The following is a 20819-nucleotide window of genomic DNA, read 5'->3' as shown; positions in this document are numbered from 1 at the left end:
TATTTCTTTTTTTAGTAGTATCGTTCAAAGTTAGGAAATGATTGAATTACAAAGGTTAAACTATCATTTGAGCAATCGTTTACATGTAGAATAGTATCGTATACTTGTGTGTACAAATTAATTATAGGATATGAATAACAGTGGGCGAGAAATTAGCAGAAAGTCTCAGATTTCCGATTTCAAAACGTTTTTTTTTGTTTTTTCTTTGGGATGTACGGATTATTTAGAGCAGTTTTCTTCATCCTCGATTCAAAAATCTTAGGACGTTTTCGTTCACGCGTGACCTAGCGTTCGTATACGCGTACAAGCTGGTCGATGCTGGATTTCTAATTTCTGGCAACGGGCTTCGAGTGGGATGTATGCTTTGCAGGGTCAAGCTTATTTTCTGGTAGAGCCTCATCGTCATAGGATCGTTCAACACTCGCACAATGCCTGTGGATTCGGTGTACGAGTGCATTTCCCTCTCAGAAATGCGTATATGGCTAACGGACGTGGTCTGAAAAAGGTGTGAAAAATTATACAGCGTGTTCAGCCACCCTTAGAAAAATTTTGAGAGATTCTAGAGCCCAAAATAGGACAAAAATCAAGAATACCAATTGGTTGATTAAGGCTTCGTTAAAATGTTATTAACAATTAAAGTTCTATGCTGATTGGAAAATTTTTCGGCAAATTAAAATATTTCAAATCATTCTAAAAAAATTATTTTTGGTTACAGGGGTCAATTAGAATCATTTTTGGTCAATGGACATACCCCTGAAATCCTACCCATTTTCTAGAAAAAAATTCGAGAAGGTGTGAAATTTTTTGACGAAATTAAAAAATTTCAAATCATACTAAAAAAATTATATTTAGTTACAGGGGTCAATTACAAGCATTTTTGGTGAATAGACTTACCCTCGAAATCCTACCCACTTTCGAGAAAAAAATTCGAGTAGGTACTGAAATTTTTAGGCGAAATTAAAAAATTTCAAATCATACTAAAAAAATTATTTTTGGTTGCAGGGGTCAATTATAATCATTTTTGGTCAATAGACGTATCCCCGAAATTCTACGTACTTTGGAGAAAAAAATTAGTATTCCTGATTTTCGTCTTATTTAAAATTTTCCCCATTTCTAGAAAACAAACTTCTATGAAATAGAACTATATGCATCTGTTAGAATACACTTCAGCCAACAACCAACGATAGACACCATTTGATTTCTTTTACGTTAACAAAATTGTTCACCTTTAACCTCACAGTTCATTAAACTCGAAAATTCTATTTTCAGATTCTATGGGAATCGATGCCCATTTGGGAGTGAAATTACCTTATCCATGGACATGTTCTTCTTTCCACTGAAGTCATCGTTGTTCCCAAAGAAGTAGGTCTTCCTGTTAGGGCAGTTCTTGGGATCTCGGACCTTCTCGATCTCGAGGATCGCCCTGTTCAGCGGCGCGATTTCCGGTCGCGGAGGTTCGAAGACGATCTCTAGATCCCCGTTTCTCGCGTCTCTGGCGTTGTAACCCGCTCTTGACATTCTGATTTCCACTTCGCAGGAATCTGTTCTCGAGTTCTCCGCGGTGACGAACCGCTGACGTCCCTTTTCCAGCTCGAAGCCTATGTTCAGCTGATCGACGATGGCCCTTATCATGTTCAGCCGCCATCTTGGTATGTGCCTCGAGACGACCAGGTTCTCGATGCCCTTAGCGTTGAATCTGATCTCGAACGGTTCCGCGTAGATGAAGTTGTCGCTCACCGGGGTGAAATGCTTCTCTTCGGGACACTTGTTGTTCTCTGAACTAGGTGTGAGGATCTTTCCGTTCGCGAAACGACAAGTTAGAGTGTCGCTGCCTATGGGTCGACACCTGAGCTCGGTCATGATCATCGAGCAATAAGTATCACTGTTCCCCTCGTAGATATTGTCCGTGGATATGTTCACCGCGACGTCGTAAATGCATTCCGGGCTAAACTCTTGCCAATCGTCGACTCGATATGCCTCCTCGTCGACGGCCATACGCGCGGCTAGAAACACAAGATTAGACAGATTTTTAGTTCGTTTAAGCTTTACAACATGGTAGCTAAAGCGCAAGAAAAAAGTACACGTACCCAAGAAAAATGGTAGAATTATCGCCAACATGTTTAACAGCTTCTCCTGATACGACTAACGCGATCGTGTTCCATGTCTGTCTTTATACGGCAGAGAACTTGATTCATTGCCGTCTCCTTGACAGTACAATTGACGAACAATTTCATTAATAACCGCTTCCGTGTGAATCTTGGTTCCTGCAGACTTCTTCCGTATCGTTTTACACGCCTAATGCCATTTCCCTCCGATTGTAGAAGATCTGAAAGATTTCAGCACGAGTAGACTCTGTTAAATGTTAATCGACTGGATCGAACCGGACGGATCTAGAAATTCTTGCATGTTCTTTTATGCAGCGTGCACTTTGACGCACATTAATTTTCACAGAAATCAGTCATTTCTAAACATTTCCTTCGACTTTAGAATCTTAATACCCGCGTCTTATAGAAATAGAGAACTCCTAAATGTATAATACAAGACAACTAACTTTCCCCATCTTTTATCGCCAACTCAAGGGAAGCACAGACTAGGCTTTCTTACAGAAATGAAAAGTTTCTTTATTATGTACAGAATCGAATGGTAATACACTTGTACACTATTCGCAAGAGCAGTGATATGAATTGCATGGTATGAATCTCAGTTTGAACCCGCGTATCACTGTTCGTACGCAGCGGGACTTCCTATCGCGATGCGGACGAAGCACAGAGATCGTCTCGATCAGGCCATCATCGAGAAATCGTCGTGCTGCGTGTTGTCCCACAGCCATCCGCCGATGAACATGCTGGCCAGCTCGGGATCCTTCACTTCCGGTGGTTCGCTTCTCGCCGGTTCGATCGTGTCTAGCCTGAGCTTTATGTTCTCGTACAAAGTCGCGCCCTCGAACACTCTGATCAACACCACGTTCGTAGAACTGGCCATGAACTCGGTGGAGGTGATCGTGATGTGACTTTCCGACGAACTCTGCAGAAAAAACAAACTTTATCATCCCTGTAATGCTATAGTTGCATCTAACTCTGTTAAGAACTCCATATTTTTGGTCAATCGACCCTGGACTAGACGTTCAATTTATGTATTATACAAGCTTTTTTAATTGTCCACGGTCATGGCAAGTTGGAAACACTGGTCGTGTGCGATCATCGACGTTAATTGGCGTTCGCTACTTTTGGGATGGATGACCGCTCCGGGGAAAAGAATCGCGTTTTAATCAAATTATTATCATTGTATACTGTTGTTATTCCTCTCTATCAGATTTGTAATTGAGAATTACTTGTATTCTTAATGTTATAAGAAAAAAAGTGTTGTAAATTTCCAGTAGTTAATATAGAAGGCTAACAAGTGAGGGTTCAAAAAGATTCCCCAGGTGGTTTGATGTTGATTAGGTCAATCGAGGGTGTTAATTATCGTAGGATTGAGATGTAACAATTGCACTTACAGCGGTGGACATGACGTCGTTGTGCTGACGCATGCTGCTGTCCGCTCTGCCGAAGAAGTAGGGCACGTTGTGGGTGCAAATGTTGAGGTTCCTGATCTTCTGTATCTGCAGGAGTCGGTCCTCCGTGGGTCCGTAGATGGTCTCCAGGATGTAGCCGCGATCCTCCGGCACGACGTGCCAGGCTAGGTTCCTGCTCACGGAAAATATGGTCGCGCACTCGCCCTGCGTGAAGTTCTCCATCACCTCGAACGTGTCCTCGTAATCAATGAGCTTGGCGCCGATGTTCAGCTGGCCGACGATCACGCGGATCATGTCCAGCTCGCGCGGCTGTATGTTCTCGTTGACGAGGAGGCTGTCCAGGCCGTGCTCGGTGAACTTGATCTCGAACTGATCGTCGTAGATCTCGTACGCCTCCTGTCGGTTCACGGCGCTCACCGGGAGGCCCGGTATCGCGGGATCCAGGCTCTCCGTGACGAAACTGTCCGCCTTCGAGTCGCTGAAATGACAGCTGAGCACGTGGTAACGATGGAGCTTCGGCTGACAGACCAGCTTCGAGGCGACGTTCAGTCGGACGCTCGTGTAGCTGCCCTCCGAGATCGCCGTCGAGTTCACTTGAACGTTGAACGTGTACACCGGCCCGTACAACCACGGGACGTCCACGTTCACGCGTGCCGCTGAAATTATTCACGAATTGGTCATGTTGGTTTTTCTCTTCTAAAAGAGAAAGTTTTCTTTATGCGAGAAAAACCATCGACGCGCATGTTGCGTCTCGCGTCTCGAAATACAAATCAAGGAGGTGCAACTGTGTCCCTAGCTTGGCTTGTTTAGACAAAGTATAGGACTGATTAGGTTTGAGGGTACGGGACGTGCCTTCCTAGTGTTTCCAATGAAAGCTTAATTAAAAGTTATTCCTTTTATAATTGTTTCTTTTTTATTCCACCACCTATTTCCAATAGGTCCCAGTACGAAACTTCGAATTTTAAAGATATTTTTGAGAAATCGACAACATTGGGGGTTGAGAAAATTTGTTCCCTTTAGGAAAATTCATTAGATTAGTGTGTTCTAATTTACGAGTTAAAGAATCTATTCATTGAGTTTGTTTTCTTTTTATTGCAGGTGGATAGGACGGCTGCTTCAGTGATCGGACGATTAAAATGGCACTGGCTGTTTCGAGCCGAAAATAGGTAATGACTTTTCTTTTCGAAAGAACTACAATTTATCCTTGAAGATATCCAATTTTTTATGTAACGAAGGAACAAATATTTAGTAAGTTATAAGCTGCATAGTTGCATAGCATTTTCCCGCCAAAATCGATCCTCCCGCTCGCGCGGAAGGTTAGAATCTCAAGATGTCGTTACTAACCTTAGACTCGAAGCTCTGCAGCCAATCACAAGCACTTACGATAACGCGCGTTAAAAAGAGGCACTTATGTTATCAGCGCCGAAAATAGTTGGGAACAATGATATGTACATGGAACGATCCGTTCCATAAAACTCACAGACATCGTTATCTCCACTTTTTTCGTTTTTTATAAAACATTGGAGCTTTCGATCGCTGGTGCATGTCCGGTTACCAGGACAGCTACCCTACTTTTCGCCTAATGGCGACCGCGCGCGCCAGACACAGCGTGTGTACGCGAATTGAATGATTGGAGGTTTGAATGGGTCGATTTAGAGACGGGTCGCTAGTCTTCGATACTGCACGGTCGTATCACGAGTCGGGTTTCTTTAGAGTTTTAACTTTAAGCTCCGTTTGCACCTCCATCTTCTTCTCGAGCGTCTTACCGCGTTGTCGAAGTGTCGGGGGTCTACGTATTCGAATTTCTCACGTTTCGTCGCGAACCAATCGATCACACGCGTACACACGCCACGCGTACGTCACGATCGACGGCTTACCTAAGAAAAACGGCACCACCTGCAACACTATATTCATGGTGACACCGTGCAACGTTCGACTCTACTTTAGCGGAGTCACCGGTGTTGGGGCCGCTCTTATACCGTGGCTAAACTGCACTACTGACCTCTTCTTACGATTAGCTGGCTCCAATTTACCGAAGCCGGCTCTCTCTTTCCAGTAGGAAAATAAAGCGTGGTGCTGAGCCGCGATAGATTTAGAGAATTGACACGACGGTGCCAATCGGGGTCATGAAGGGACCCCGAGCCACCCGTTTAACACGCCGTTTCGAAACTGGCTGACAATTACCCCTGCGTGTCAACGACCGTCGGTTATCGTCGTCCCAGCCTAGCTGCGTCTCAATTCTGCTTTTTAATTCGAGGCCGTGACGTTTAATGACGTCAACTATCGTTTTTCTGATAACGTTCCAATGCATCCTGAACCTCCCCCTCGACATAGTTCTTTCACGCGAAAGATGGTCAATTGGAAAGAATAAGTTCCGAACGTCAGCCATCTTGCGTTTACATCGGTTCTTCGATCAGTAACAGTAGTTTCGAACGCTCGAAAGCTACTGTTATTCAAAATTTAATATCTATAAAAGATACGAGACGGTTGCATAAGCTCTGTTCGTCGAGTCTATTACTTTTCGACATTTGTGTAATTCGCTGACTACCTGCTTCCGTTCCTCGGTTAGCTATTTTAGAGGATCACGTGGGGAGTAAATTGTTTGTGACCGTAGTTATTCGTGTCTCACAATTTTACGTCGAAAATAGAATCAAATGATACAGAATTCTAAGAAATATATTATGAACAGAGCTATTATATTCAGTAGTAATTTGCACTATTTCCCAGACTGGAATATTGCACGTTTTGTTCGAGGGTTCGCAGAAAAATGAACTGTTCAGGAACGAAACGCTGAGAATCAAGATAATCCGTGCAAAGGTTCGTGCGTCGGGTAATTTGCTAATTGGACGCCCCAACTGAATATCCCCTCGCTGTATACTAATTTAAAATCGATAAATTAGACGGCTCCATGCGTCCTCGTCCCACGGGGGACGCGTAACCGTGTAAAATCCGTGTTTCGAAGGGCAAAGTCAGACGTCGTCATCGACGAACTTGATCCCGACGGACGCGTTCCAGAAACTAATAAGTTCTAATCCGTTTGCATATGTTGACACTTTGATCATGTACCATGGACCGTCCTTCGACAACCTCGTAACCTTGGAAAACGAGACTGTTTAAGGTTGCAAACCAGGTCAAGCCCGGACAGTGGCTCGGCGTTCCAAGAAGAAATTTTCGTGAAACGAACGAGGATAGATCGTGGACGGTGTCAACGTTTTAAAACTCGTTAAGGCCTGACCCGTCCTTCGTGAATCATTGATGGTACCGACAGTAACTGGTCACGAGTAGCAATCGAGCGATCCAAGGGGGAAGGGAAAGCCTAACTGACCTAGGAGATACAACACTACAGTAAAGATCATGCTGACGACCTAGTCGAAACAAAGTTGTCACCCCCGCGTGGTGGCTAGGCCTTTTATATGGTCGACGTGTAGCTGGTCAGGGGCTGCGGCGGGGAGCAATTTAATTGAGTTTCCACAGTCAGCAACGCGAATTTCTACCAGGGAATTGGTGGTTTAGACACCGCTTCGCAGTACGCGCGTAGATGAACCGCTGGGTAATTGTACAGGATGTTAAAGAAAGTGTTTCAAGACTCTCAGTGAGATGAATAAAAAGTCAACGTAGGTCTAAAAGTTAAATTAAAGGTCTTAAAGTTCCTTGTGTCTTCCCTCTGTTGTGAAGTTCACATCTACTTATGCCATAAGCAGTGAGATTTACACCTGGCTATCTCGAGGATCTTTTGCCTCTGCAACATTGTATAGCCGCTACACGCTCGTTTTCTTATCAACGTGCTTTGTCTCATTATCTTGTTAACAATAACATCTCTCATTCGTGCCCAATTTAATTTCATTTTCTTCCAAATTATTACGTAACACAGGGTGTTCGGCCACCCCTGGGAAAAATTTTAATGGGGAATTCTAGAGGCCAAAATAAGACGAAAATCAAGAATACCAATTTGTTGATGGAGGCTTCGTTAAAAAGTTATTAATAATTAAATTCAAAAATTTCAAATCGTTTTGGAAAAATTATTTTCGGTTGCGGGGGTCAATTGCAATCATTTTTGGTGAATAGACATACCCCCGAAATCCTGCGCATTTTTGAGAAAAAAATTCAGTACTGGTGAAACTTTAAACGTTAATAACTTTTTAACAAAGCCTCCATCAACAAATTGGTATTCTTGATTTTCGTCTTATTTTGGCCTCTAGAATCCCCCATTAAAACTTTTCCCAGGGGTAACAAATGTCGTGTTTTCAACACATTCGATCTAAGATTCTTTTGCCAAAACTCAGCTTATGTTTTCCCCAAATTGTCTTTGGGGAAAACATAAAATCTGTGGTGGGTGGTTTTATAATTGGTGGTAGTGAACGTGCTAAAGAAAAAGGAAAAACTGGTGGGTGGAGTGTAATCATATGGGCATCATTGGCAAGAACCTTGAAAATGACATTTATCTCATAAGCGGAGAGAGTAATTTTGTCATTATCGCGTTGATCTACTGCAATGATCTCGTTTGCAACACTAAATTAGATGACGTTGACTGCTGGCGCGATAATAGGCGAAATGATGGTTTTTGGCAAGTCTAGAGCCTCGCTCCTGTGATCTGGTTTTGAGTGCTCGAATAATTATTTCTTTCAATATTTAGTCTAAATTCTAAACACTAATAGTGCTAAATTCGAATTCTAGCGTGAACCGATAACGTTGGAAATGACACGGAAATGCTCGCGAGCCCCCAATCCGTGTGGTAGTATAAAAAGTTGCATGGAACATCTATTCTATATCTCGTTTATGCCCCTGACCCATATTACACGATAAAACAATGCTTGGCAATGTTTTTTATTCGGTAAATATTCCCTTTTTTTCTGTGGATTCTATAGAGATATTGAACGAGCAAATAACAGGATGTTCCGATTCCCTTCGTTTCCATTGCCCTGGAGCTATTTGCAGATAAATAACATTGTGTGCTTTGCTTAGTTTCGCGATGATCCATGGAAACATGTACCGGCATTCGTTCCCGGAAAAAGGTTTTTTTCAGCCAGAAGTCGGTATAGCCATCTCGTGATTCAAAACTACAACTAAAAGTTGTCGATCGACGCGACGTCGGTCGATGTGGGCTATTTTAGTAACACTTTTACGTCCATTACATAGGTAGCAGCCCAGACTCCCAGAGGCTTAAAGCAAATTTATACATTGTAAATACGACAAAGCCTGATTGCTGATTCATAAAACATGGTAAGCCGTTGAAAAACACGATCGTGAATCAAGATGACCTATTTGCATAATGATGAATGTGATTGCGTACCAAACTGTACTGTAACTAAACATATTTTGGACGAGGTCGTGTATAACAGTAAAGAATCTCGACTTCGTTAAGATTACAATGATTTGTTTTTTCTCTCAAGGTTCGAATGACTCAAGGTTTGATTTTCAATCTTGAAAACTACATATTGTAGTTTTGTTTATTGTTTTCTATTTGGTGCAATCACAAAGGCCATCTTATGCAGGAAGTAGCAATCGCCACTTCCAAGTTCTTCGGCAATATCTCGACAAACGATCAACAGCAAACTATCTTCGATAATCATTAGATTGCATATCGAATCGGAGGTAACGGTAATTCTGCCGGGATGACCACATCGACGATTCCAGCAGAGTTGCCGGTCGATGCACTGGAAGACATGAAGCTGGTAAACAGAATTAAAACATGGCCGAAAGAAAAGAAACCTTACTGGTCCCTCAACTGGTGGTAGATTCGGGAACTCAACGCTTTTAACCTTTTAACATAATGCAGTATGTATCTCTTATTTTCTTAATAAATAATCGACACATCGATGTCCGAGTCATTCTAGATATAAAAGCAATATTACAAATAAAAAGTCAAGGGAAATTCGTCTCCTTTCGCGTTACAAATATTTTTTAAAAATACGCGAGGTTATTCGAGTGAAAAGCATCGTATAAAACGTTCATGGTGTTACACGTGATCGTAAAACAATCAATTCGGCAAATGATCGATTAGGTAAAACGACCGAATTCGGTCGAAAAACGGTATCGTGTGAACGGGCTGTAAGTTTTTAGCATAATTGTCGCGTAAAGTCTTTCAAATTTTCAATCCACCTGCTGAGCGATGCGCGATCGCCAATAAGGTACAACTACGAAGCAGCACGGGGGGGCAGAAATCCGAGGCGCGCGATTGGATCGCCTGGCAAGTTGCGCACGGGTAAGTCGACTATACATTGATGACGTCACAACAGTTCATCCAATGCAGTCGCAGGAATCTCAGTAATAACCGTACGTACGTGCGTGCCGTACGCCGAAGCGTGCTACTCGTACTCGGGCGTACAAACGAGAAAGGGGCTCTGTAGAAAATTTCCGTGTCCGTGAAAGATGTTTCCCGACAGAGACATGCCAGACGGGGTTCGCGTTCGCTAACATTTCCATTCACAATAGGGGAGCACCGATCATTTGCGAGCTAAATGTATTCGAGGAATCGACGTGTCGAGGGCAGACTGCACGCGAACCGCCGCCGCCGTACCTGACAGTCCACGCGGCCCGGCCCCAAAACACTTTCTCCTCGCTATATACACACGACAAATCGCATCGTGTTTCATTCACACCGCGAGCGCCACTGGCAATGTCGGGAAGTGACAGTCCAACATTCTTTCACGGCCAGCCCTGGTCCAGCTGGATAGAAAGAATCGGACGAGACAAGCCGTTGAGTAAGTGCGCTGAATCACATCGAAAAGCTCGTTCGTTCGTTCGCTGTCGCTTCACAAAACGCGACAACGACGAGCGTCGAGCTCCCGTGTACCTAACCTCAACTTCGATGCTCCTTTGTCCGTCGACTTGACGCACGGGCATCACGTTGGGGCCCCCCTATCGCACGCTTTTATTTAAAAAAAAATCGTCGCCAACGATTGCCTGCACACGGCCGTCGCGTTTTGACGTTCCCTCGGGACGCCGTGCGCGTTTTAACGACCTTTTTCGCTGGCAATTATGTAATTCGTAACGAAATACCGACCGTGAAATACGCGGAGCGTCGAAGCCTTTAGTTTTCAGCGTGCAGTCTGGCACAGATCGGTCCTCGGACTCGTTAAACGATTTCGATCGGACGCGCTCTTCCGATATCTTTTTCTCCAATTATATGTATACTTGTATACTTATATCTGTCCTCTTTCTCTTTCTTCTCAGATGAAATTCTGTTGAAAGATTGTGCATGTATAATATGTAAACATAATAAAAGTTGTTTACCCAGAAGTTTGTGTTTTTTATTTCATGTTCTGCTTTTGAAACCAATAGAGATGTATGAAAACTATATTTTAAAGGGTAGATTTCATCTGTATAAGATTGACAGTAATATAGAATCCATTATAATGTTTGTTCAGATGGTAATTACAATTACAGTGTAACATATTTGAATTTTGCATAGATGTCCAAGATCAATCATGATAATCTTTTATCTTTCTGCTTCTCATTTAAGTACTCATTTTAGAAATATGCATTAATTGCAAATTGTACATATTGTCTGTAACAAGTAGTTGACAACTCAGATATTCTTGTATTAAGCGGTCTGGTGTTTTATCATATATTCCATAAAAGGATTTGGTTTGTTTCAGGCGATGAAGAAACAGAAGGTCAACTCCCTAGCTCAGTTACGCGTCTTGCAGCAGAAGGTAACTATCATATTACAATCTGTAATTTATATTTGCATTTAATATTGGAAATACACAATGTTCTTTATTGTATGAGATTTATGAATTTTATTAACAAGAGAATTTCTGTTACAGACATTGATTTATATGGATTTTGCCCAGAGAGGGACAGTTTTTACACGGTAGTGTGTGAAACATGCCACGCCATAGTTAAACCACAAGCTCTAATACAACATATGGGTATGTCATTTTGTATCTATATACTTTGCTGTAGCATTAGTTGTATAGTTGTCAAATCAGTATCTGCTTATTTTTCATGCATAAATGTTTCTCTATTCGTTTTAAAGACATATTTTTACTTTAAATACACAATAATAAATCCACTCAAAGAATAAAATTGAGATACCAAGGAGATAAATATCTCTTGATTTATGCATGTACTCTAAAACACCTCGATTTTACGGGCTCAAATTCGACGACCATTATTTTAAAATTGGGTAATTGTTAGCTGCTTCACTTCAAATTAGCAATTTACTGCAAATGGGTTTAATATCTCATCAATAAATATCAAATTAAAATTGTTTGATATTCTCTGTTACTTTCATTTAATTAATTCTTTAAAACACGGTTATATATTTAGCAATCGTGATCGCATTTTGGACAATCCCTCTGTAAAATTAATCTTAGAACTATCTTATCTTTATTTACGAAATTGTTCTACTGTCTGTAATCGAATAAAAAGTGGGTAGAATTTTATTCAATTGAAAGATAATGATTTAGTCGCGATGCTTATTCAACACGAGATAGATTAATATTATTCTGTATTTCGAATTTGAATGTTTATTCGATCAGTAACGATTAAAAAGTTACTTAGATTTCAATAGTTTTCCGAGATTTTTATCCAGATAAGAATTTTCCTTATCTCTGAAATCCATGGTATCGAATTTTACAATTATTCGAGTGCATACATATTTGATTTTCAGAATTGTTTTTCTCGATAATGAAAGGCCATACAATTTAAGTACATTCAGAAGTATATAATTCGTTATTTTAGGGGCGTTCTGATTTAATGGATGCCTCTCTCCTCAATTAGTCCTTTAAATCGAGGTTCTATTGTACAAGCTCGCGTCGGTGCGTTCAATTTACTTAATATCATAAAGCTTTCAAATGCTGTCTTCAATTGTCAACGCTTTAAGATACGCAAATACAATAAATGACTAGCAAAGCTATCCGCAGTGAATTCTTTCAAGATGTCGTCGGCTCGGAATTAAATTGTCACAAAGTGAAAGGGAGATATAGAGGTCTCGTAAATCCTAGATATTGATACAATTTTACACAATCGGAAGTTATAAATCGATACCCGATAATTCTCAATGTTCCCTCGCGAGGAAAGTGATCCAGGAACTTTTAAGTATAATTTTCTGATACTTTGAAAAAAGAAAAATCAAGACACATTGAAAGGATCCACTTATACGTACGAACAAGAAGAACAATTGAACGAGAACGGTAGCTTTCTCGATCATTATTTACAGTGTTGACGATCTTGCCGATTTCTAATAATAAGTCGTTCTCAGTTTCGAAGATTTAATTATTGAAATGTTAAGTTAATACCCAACTCTATACAAGGCCCACCAACGGTTAGGTGATGGAAATCGGTAAGGTCGTCGACACAGTGAATAATCCTTCTTTTCAGGCCGACTAATCATCCGCTCTTCAGCGTTTACCATCGTTGTAAACGTTGCTCGTATTTTGCCGCAGAAAGTCGCCATCCTTCCGGCACGGTCAATTTTCCAACTCCCTCCACCCCGGTCGTAAAGCCTCCCGTGAAAACGCCCTATTGCAAAGTGTCGAAATTGAAAAAGGCGCAGTCGTCGCCGCAGATCTCGACCGGGACCGCTAAGATCAATCACACGAACGTGAAACGGACCTCGGAGCAGCCTAGCGTGCCCACGAGCTTGTCGTCGACGTCGTTACCGATCGTCACGTCGCCGCGATCGCCCCTCGAGTCGCTGCCGGTTCAGGCCGCGAACGCGACCGGGACCACGGTATCGTCGAGTCCTGTGAAGAGTCCTGGAACGACGGGCGGTCAGCCTCGCCGGAAAAGGCTCAAGACGGACAGGTCGCTGCTCAAGGATCGCGAGTACGATCCCGATCGTCACTGCGGGGTCTGGAACGACGAGACCGGGAAGCCTTGCACCAGGTCGCTCACGTGCAAGGCGCACACGGTCTCGCTGCGACGGACGGTCCTCGGTCGGAGCAAAACCTTCGACAAGCTCCTCGCGGACCACCGCGCCGCGAAAGAGATACCGAACAGGCCGACGAAGGTGACCGTAACCGGCACCGTGACCGTATCCTCCGCCACCTCGAACCTCAACCCCCTGACACCCAACACCCCCGCCTTGACCGTCGAAACGGAAGCGCCCACCTCGCCGCCCGTTCTATCGCTGCCAGACACGTATCCACTGCCAAAGGTAAGAACTATCCTCCATCGCCTTCTTTTGCGCCTCTGTTGCATCCTTGGTAGGAATCTGTTTATTATTCACCACCCACGTTGGGGTGGTCCTGAGCTATAGCTTCTCGTTCCTGCAGTAGGGGCTCAACGTTCAAGTTTAGGAAGGAGTAAAGCGTTAAAGAGGATATTCGATGCGCTAGGGGTTCTTGATGTGTAGTGACACTCTTCTGATAAAACCTGTTCCCCTCTGTTCGTGTCTGTTCCTGTCGATTTCTGTTGGTTCACGTTCGTTCCTGTCTATTCCTGTATTCCTGTGAGTGGATGAAACAGTTTGAGGTAGATTGAATTATAGGAAAGGGGGGGAAAGTTGCTTTATTCTGGGCTCAGCTGTCGAGATACTCAAATTTTAGGCCCTACGTAATTTAGTGTGTCACCGCTGTACAAGGTATTCGGCCACCCCTGGGAAAAATTGTAACGGGAGATTCTTGAGGTCAAAATAAGACGAAAATCAAGAATATCAATTTCTTGACTGAGGCTTCGTTAAAAAATTATTAACAATTGAATTAAAAAATTTCAAATCGTTCTGGAAAAATTATTTTCGGTTGCGGGGGTCAATTGCAATCATTTATGGTCATTACACATACCCCCGAAATCCTATCCACTTTCGAGAAAAAAAATCAGGAAGGTGCTGAAATTTTTCGACGAAAAAAAAAATTTCAAATCGTTCTAAAAAAATTATTTTTGGTTGCAGGGGTCAATTACAACCGTTTTTGGTCAATAGACATACCCCCGAAATCCTAACCACTTTCGAGAAAAAAATTCAGTACAGTCGGAACTTTAAACGTTAATAACTGTTTAACGAAGCCTTCATCAACAAATTGGTATTCTTGATTTTCGTCTTATTTTGGCCTCTAGAATCTACCATTAAAATTTTTCCCAGGGGTGGCCGAATACCCTGTATAATTGCTTCACAAAAGTGCTATTGACAACGTGTTTATTAAATATTCTTAACACGTTGATTGCCGTAAGGGTCACCGGTGACTGGCACTCGACTTGGTTATAGCATTATGGGGGTCATCGGTGACCACCACCGCGAAAAATGCATTAAACATAATTACACAACTTACATAATAAAAAATTCTTGTTGGCACCATGGGCAAACCACGTAAAACGCGCAGTCAACGTGTTGAAAAAGGAAATAAATTTCTCTTACGTGTGAGCTCCTATTGCGCAGGAATTATTTTCGAATGTATTGGAATCGTTCTAACGAAGGATGAGATCAGAGAATTTTCGTAGACAGAACGCAAGGACTACCCTAATATTTGTACTGTAGGCTGATGACAAGGGCAGCACAGTTATTACGCCGCAGCCAATTAGCAGCTGTGACATCTTCTCATTAGGCTACAGTATACCGGGTGGCATTGAATCCGTCGTGAAATTACGGCGCGTGCTTGGCGCTAGGTTTCCGATTGGTGGAACGACATTGGAAATGTTCCACCAATTAAAAGTCATCGATGTTCCATCAATCCGGAAGACCTTACTCGATAGACTCGATGCCCTCGCGTGTGCAAGGATAACTTCTGTAACTCTTACTTATTGATGAGATTCTGCAAAGTAAATTAAAATCCCAGATATCTCTTTATTTTTAATAATCGTATAGTATACACTGTCGCTTTAATTGATACATTAGCTTGGAAAATATTTGTTGGTAACTTGTGCCAACGAGAGTAATCCTTCATGACGAATCTGCGTCGAAACTTCGGTATTAAATATTAAAACTTCACAGCGAAACTGTACCATTAGTTTCAGTATATCAAGCTCTGTCATCGTGCAGAAGTTCGTTGAAAAGTGAGAGTCAAAACGGAGGAGTTCTCCTTGTTAGGTGTCACTTCTCATTTTGCGATATTCTCTCGTTTTTTTTTTTTTTTTTTTTTTTTTGGTAACTGTTCCGTTTGCCCTTTCGCTGCGGGGCGGTTAACGAAAGAACGTCACGATATATGGGTCATCGATTTAGATTGAATTTTGCAAGCACTATAACGTATTGAATGGCTGAAAATCGAGTTTGAAGTTTTGTGTTCCTCGTTGGACGCGTATTGATGTTTCAGGCTACGAGGAAAGAGCCGTTCGACCAGTATTGAGAATTTAATACTGCAATATTAATATGCACTGGAGTATATTTTTTGTGAGCATACATAAATATGTAGTTTGTACGAACATATACCATACATGGTTCAAATAAAGTTTTACAAGCTGCATTCTAGGAAGCCAATGAAAGTATCGACTTCATGGTTTTTTAATTATACGATACAGGGAGGTAGTTTAACGATTTCGTTTGATATAGAAAATGCAATACATCGAACTCGATTTTCTCATAAAATTCTGAACATATTTATTACTCTTCGCAGCGAAAGGGTTGAATTACCATTATATTTAACGATTCTGTAGATGGTCTCGAGACAAAATAATTTCCTGCGTGGAATTCGGCGCGCAGCTTTGCGTTCACCGAAAGAAATGAAAGTTTTTCATTTTTCCGTTTGCTTGAAAAGCCTTCTGTTTCGTTCCAAGATCTCTCTCTCGCGCTTACGCGTTTTCCAGGAACTCTCCTGGCCACCCACGTGTTTCGTGAGAATTATACGTTTCGTGGGAAACGAAACGTACCTCGATGATTAGATATTTAGATTTCTTTCGTAGCTGTTTTCTTTTAATTTTTTTTTTTTTTTTTTTTTTTTAGTAATGTGTATCTTGTAACAACGTTCTTGTGAAGTGATATGCATGGTCTGGTAATACTGAGTTCTTATATGTAGTGTGTACAATTGAAACTTTCATTTCTAGGCGTCTACCGACGATTCATGACGCGATTATAGCTCGGTGAAATTCTTTCACGGCGAATTGTGAAATTATTTTACGTTGTTCTTTCGTAGTCGATCGCTATTTATTTCTGTGCTGGTATTCATTCGACTCGATGATTCGCAAACCTTATATTACCGAATACCTTTCATTACTTTTTACCTGGAATCATCGTCTTGCGTAGCATAACGATTCATTCGTCTAAAAAAATTGTTTAGAATCAATTTCGTTGTTACCTTGACGCGAGCAACATAAACTGTGCCATCGATCGAAGTTTGTGGAACAGTTACGGATCTTTAATAGCTTTGGAACGCTTGAAAACGTAGAGGCTTGTCGAAGCTGGATAATTCTGGCCAATACCGGGGAGCCTAAAAGTTTCCAAATCTTAAAAACGATTTACGAAGTTATTAACGAAGCTTCGCTCTTAGTCCTTGGTTTCTGATGCGATTGTCAAGCGCGCGTTTTACAGTAGAAGGCCCCCTTTAATCTTCTGCGGGCAGCCATATTGGAGAACTAACGTCAGTCGTGAAGAAACGGTTTCGTGTATTCGATTAGGCACATGATAAATCAAAACCCGATAAAAAGAAAGAGAAAAATACAGTAAACGTCGCTGACAAACATGGATCGATCGACCCAGACGAGTCAGCTGCGGAACAGTAGCCAGCAAGGAGGGTGTCGGTTGATACCTGTTTTCTGTTTTTGTTATTGCAGGCTGTTGATTTGCTTTATCGGTGTCTGGCCCCGCATGGCTCCACTAAACCTGTAAGGCATGGTTTCTTTTGGGCACTTAAACGCCAACACCTCGTAAGGGCCGTACGATTCTTATTGCGGGTCGCCAACGCTTCTCTTTTTTAGACCAAGCTCGAAGAGGACTTCGCCAACGAGGAGCTGAGGAGCCTGGAGTCGTCGATAGTGAACTCCACCAGTTCGTCGCAGTCGAGCTCGATGATGGCGCCGATATCGGTGGTGTTGCCGCCGTTGTCGCCGCTGCCAGCCGCCAGCAACGACGACGACGAGTCGTCGGTGGCCACGTTGGTGCCTAGCACCGCGTCGCCGGCGATACCGGTCGTTCCAGCGTCGTTGCCGGCCGCTTGCGCCCAGCCTCCGTTGGCCACCGGTGTCCTGGAGGCGGAGACGCCCGTGGACATCGATCCCGAGGCTGCCATGACCATCTACTCCCCGATCTACAAGGACAAGCCACAACTGGTGATGCAGTTGCCACGTTCGAACAATATCGCTCATTCGCCCGTGTCCAGGAGCTACCAGGTGCAGGCCTCGATGCCCAGCCTCATATTCGAGCCTATCGAGCAATTGGAGCAGCTGGAGCAACTGGAGCAGCAACACGCGCCCCAGATCAACGGGAAGAGACTGAACCACGCCACCCACGCGACCCATCCGAGTCCCGTGAGCCAACGACAGCCCAAGAGGACCAAGCACGACTACCAGCAGGATCTGACCACGGCGATACAGGTCGAGGCCACCACCACCTCCTCGCCTTATCCCCATTTCGGCGACATCGCCTGGTCGAACTGTCACCCGGAGCCACTGGCGGTCAGTCGGTGGCTTCGCATTTCGTCCAGCCGTAAGCAGTACAACTTTAATATTCACTGACATAAGACCCCGCCCACTCCAGGCTGAGGACCACGCGAACCGGGTGTTTGTCTCTACCTCTTGTTGTCTTTAGTTTCGTCGTTTCGCGAGATCCGTTTAATCGCGATCGGTCAGGTCCGAGGCGCGTGGAGCAGGGACGAGTCTTGATGTACGGTGACGACGTGGCGAAACGCGCCGGCGGCGTCGTCGAATCGCGGGATCATCGCGAGGATCGTGGTCCGTTCGTTTCCACGAAGCCCGCGACGACGTTTGCGACGCACGTTTCCCGGAGGATTCGGTGAGTCCGCGTCGTACATTCACGACGGATTAGTTTCTATTATAGGGAAAGAGATATCGCGGAGAGAATTGACTAAAACCTGGTCTCTCCGTTTTTCGTTCCGATAGTTTGCTAAATTTTTACGGTGTCACGAGACGCAGATTACACTCGACGATGTCGTGCGAACATTTATGGAATGGGTACCTGCAGATCTATCGCGTGGAATTCGAAACATTCCTCGAGTTCCCTTGGCGATCCCATGGAAAATCGTTGTGTCCACATCCAACCCTCCCCTTCGACACCCCAGCATCTTGTATCAACGATGCTTTTCCGATTACTATATTCACACCGTGTAAAGAAATCGTGTGACGCGACAATAGCGACGCTAGGCCCTTTCAGAGTATTATACAGGCAGTAAATAGCTTAGGACACCGACTGATATACAATTTACTAAAACGTATGCTTGTCGATATGATTATTAAATGACGACCGGTCAGTCTTGATCAGAATGCTTTTTCTTTATTTGCGTTTCGACCCCGTACGTCTTCGAAATATCTTTGGAGTAGTTGAAAATTCTAAATAAGTATCCACCGACCTTCACGTGGGCCTCGATATAATTATAGAACAGAATTATTTTCTAATTTTTCCCCCAATCTGATATCGCATTTCGCTCTTACGATCTTAATCTCACGTAGGTTTACAATTTTTAATCAATCCAAAGATGGCGGATAGACGTAGGGCTCGAAACGTGGACGAATAAGTGGCTGGTTTGCGACCGACGAATCATCAGTTTATTCTATATACAATTTATTTCCACGGTCAAAGGTTTACACCGAATCGTTGCCAACTGCAAATATCATCTAAGGTTTCGCGTTCAGGTTCGACTTCCGGTTTCCATCCGGGGGAGATTATCTAGCTTGCCAGTAGGTCAAGGTTTGTCGCGAGTAGAGAGAGAGAGAGTGGGGCGATTAATTAGAAACGACATCGAATTTTGGGTATTAAAAACGACGGCGCAAGGGATACAGGGATTACGGGATTCTCGCGGAAGACGCGAGCGACCAGTTTAAAAGAATTCGTGTACAGAAACGTTGAGAGGTATGTGTAGTAGCGTAGCCAAGTAGTTCTTGCGAGCACCAGGGGTGTGTTTTGTAAATAACGCCGTCGTCTTTGTAAATACGTAACCGGGGTGGGGGTGGGGGAAGAAGAAGAAAAAAAAGTAGAGTCGCGCGTGTAGAAACTTCAAAGAACTTATTTTCCACGATTCGGTCCGCGAACGGAGGGTCTCGCCTGTACATACATATATATCATAGTATACATATATATATATTTTTTTTATCAATCACGATCTCTTCAATATTTTTACGTATAACATAATATACATACATAACCGCGACATCTCGGTACCGTCGTTGCCCCGTTGGTTTTCCGTCGATTCTCTTCGATTTTGGTTCGCGCGTAGATTTCTATGTAGGAATAGTACTCCAAACATGCGATTACTCTCAGTGGATACGATATTTTTATGAAAACAATTTTTTTTTATGTTACGTTAATAAGATCAATTTTTCTTGACCTTTTGGACATTGGTACGAGTCCTCTGAGAACTTTGCACAAAGAATCATGTTTTATTTTATTGCTATTTTTTGACTTTGGAGAAGAAACCCATTTATCAGAGCATTCATTTTTTAATTATGCTTCTATAATTGATAATGAAAAATTTCGGAATAAAAGTAGCTCTATTTCCTGTGAATAGAAGCCCCTGTAAAAGATCTAGAATAAAAATGGAGCTTCTTTAAAATAAAAATATTCCAATTGTTTTGCGTAATTTTTCCAACATCCTTTTAGAATTAAATAAAATATCGTGTCATTGCAAACCGAGAGTAATCGAACTAGAGGATTGTGTAACGCTTTAGTTTGACGATATTCGTATAGGATGAAAAATTGTGTTCTATGTTGGCCAACAATGGCGTCCCAGGCTCCCATAGGTGAATTTTTAAATTTATGGGGACTCGTTTCCTGAGACTCGTACGACATTAATGAGCCCTAATTGTCCCGATACGTAGTAGCTATCACACTCGTACACACACACCCGAGACGATTATTTATTTTTGTAACTGTGTCGGTTCTAATTTGCGTCGCGCGCCGTCTGTTTTTTTCCAGCGTGGCGCGACAAGTGGCATATACATATGTAGTATACATACACATGGACTTCTTATCATAGATTGTGATATTTAATTAATTAGTGATTAGCAAAGATAATTCTAAAACGTGCGTTAGTGAGAAACATAGGCGGCCAAAAATGATTCGCGAACGAGAGGGGGAAAAAAATTATAATATATGTACATAGAAAACGATAAAAAAACAAAAAGAAGTAACAGTGGAACGACTAGAGCTTAGTTTGGCTGCGAAAATCTTTCGATCCCCGGCGCGTAGGTGAACAAATTCGCTGTACATTTATTCGTGTTTGTAGCGTTCAGAGTATATCGATGAGTTTCGCTTCTCGCGTAA

At 42.7% G+C, this 20819-nt stretch overlaps 3 protein-coding genes across 4 annotated transcripts; 1 reads left to right on the top strand and 2 right to left on the bottom strand.

The window, feature by feature from the left end:
* Window positions 1-231: 231 nt before the first annotated feature.
* On the bottom strand, window positions 232-2235 carry LOC143341295 (vitellogenin). Its single transcript, XM_076764130.1, has 3 exons — window positions 2088-2235; window positions 1309-2003; window positions 232-496 (listed from the first exon to the last, which is right to left on the bottom strand). The coding sequence occupies exons 1-3, from the start codon at window positions 2116-2118 to the stop codon at window positions 239-241; spliced, it is 984 nt and encodes a 327-aa protein (XP_076620245.1). The 5' UTR covers window positions 2119-2235; the 3' UTR covers window positions 232-238.
* Window positions 2236-2596: 361 nt separating this feature from the next.
* On the bottom strand, window positions 2597-5752 carry LOC143341296 (vitellogenin). The gene is made up of 3 exons (XM_076764131.1): window positions 5392-5752; window positions 3497-4170; window positions 2597-3024 (listed from the first exon to the last, which is right to left on the bottom strand). Exons 1-3 carry the CDS (start codon window positions 5426-5428, stop codon window positions 2782-2784), a joined length of 954 nt encoding a protein of 317 aa, XP_076620246.1. The 5' UTR covers window positions 5429-5752; the 3' UTR covers window positions 2597-2781.
* Window positions 5753-9707: 3955 nt separating this feature from the next.
* On the top strand, window positions 9708-19809 carry LOC143341436 (uncharacterized). Of its 2 annotated transcripts, XM_076764399.1 has the most exons (6): window positions 9708-10215; window positions 11113-11169; window positions 11284-11388; window positions 12907-13619; window positions 17159-17209; window positions 17303-19809. In XM_076764399.1, exons 1-6 carry the CDS (start codon window positions 10131-10133, stop codon window positions 18056-18058), a joined length of 1767 nt encoding a protein of 588 aa, XP_076620514.1. In that variant the 5' UTR covers window positions 9708-10130; the 3' UTR covers window positions 18059-19809. The 2 variants fall into 2 exon arrangements, with proteins under 2 accessions (XP_076620514.1, XP_076620515.1); XM_076764400.1 differs by lacking the exon at window positions 17159-17209.
* The last annotated feature ends 1010 nt before the right edge of the window (window positions 19810-20819 follow it).

This window comes from Colletes latitarsis, chromosome 4 (genome assembly GCF_051014445.1).
Source record: "Colletes latitarsis isolate SP2378_abdomen chromosome 4, iyColLati1, whole genome shotgun sequence".
NCBI lineage: Eukaryota > Metazoa > Arthropoda > Insecta > Hymenoptera > Colletidae > Colletes > Colletes latitarsis.
The sequence above is the reverse complement of the archived record's forward strand: the minus strand, read 5'-3'. Positions and strand labels throughout refer to the sequence as shown.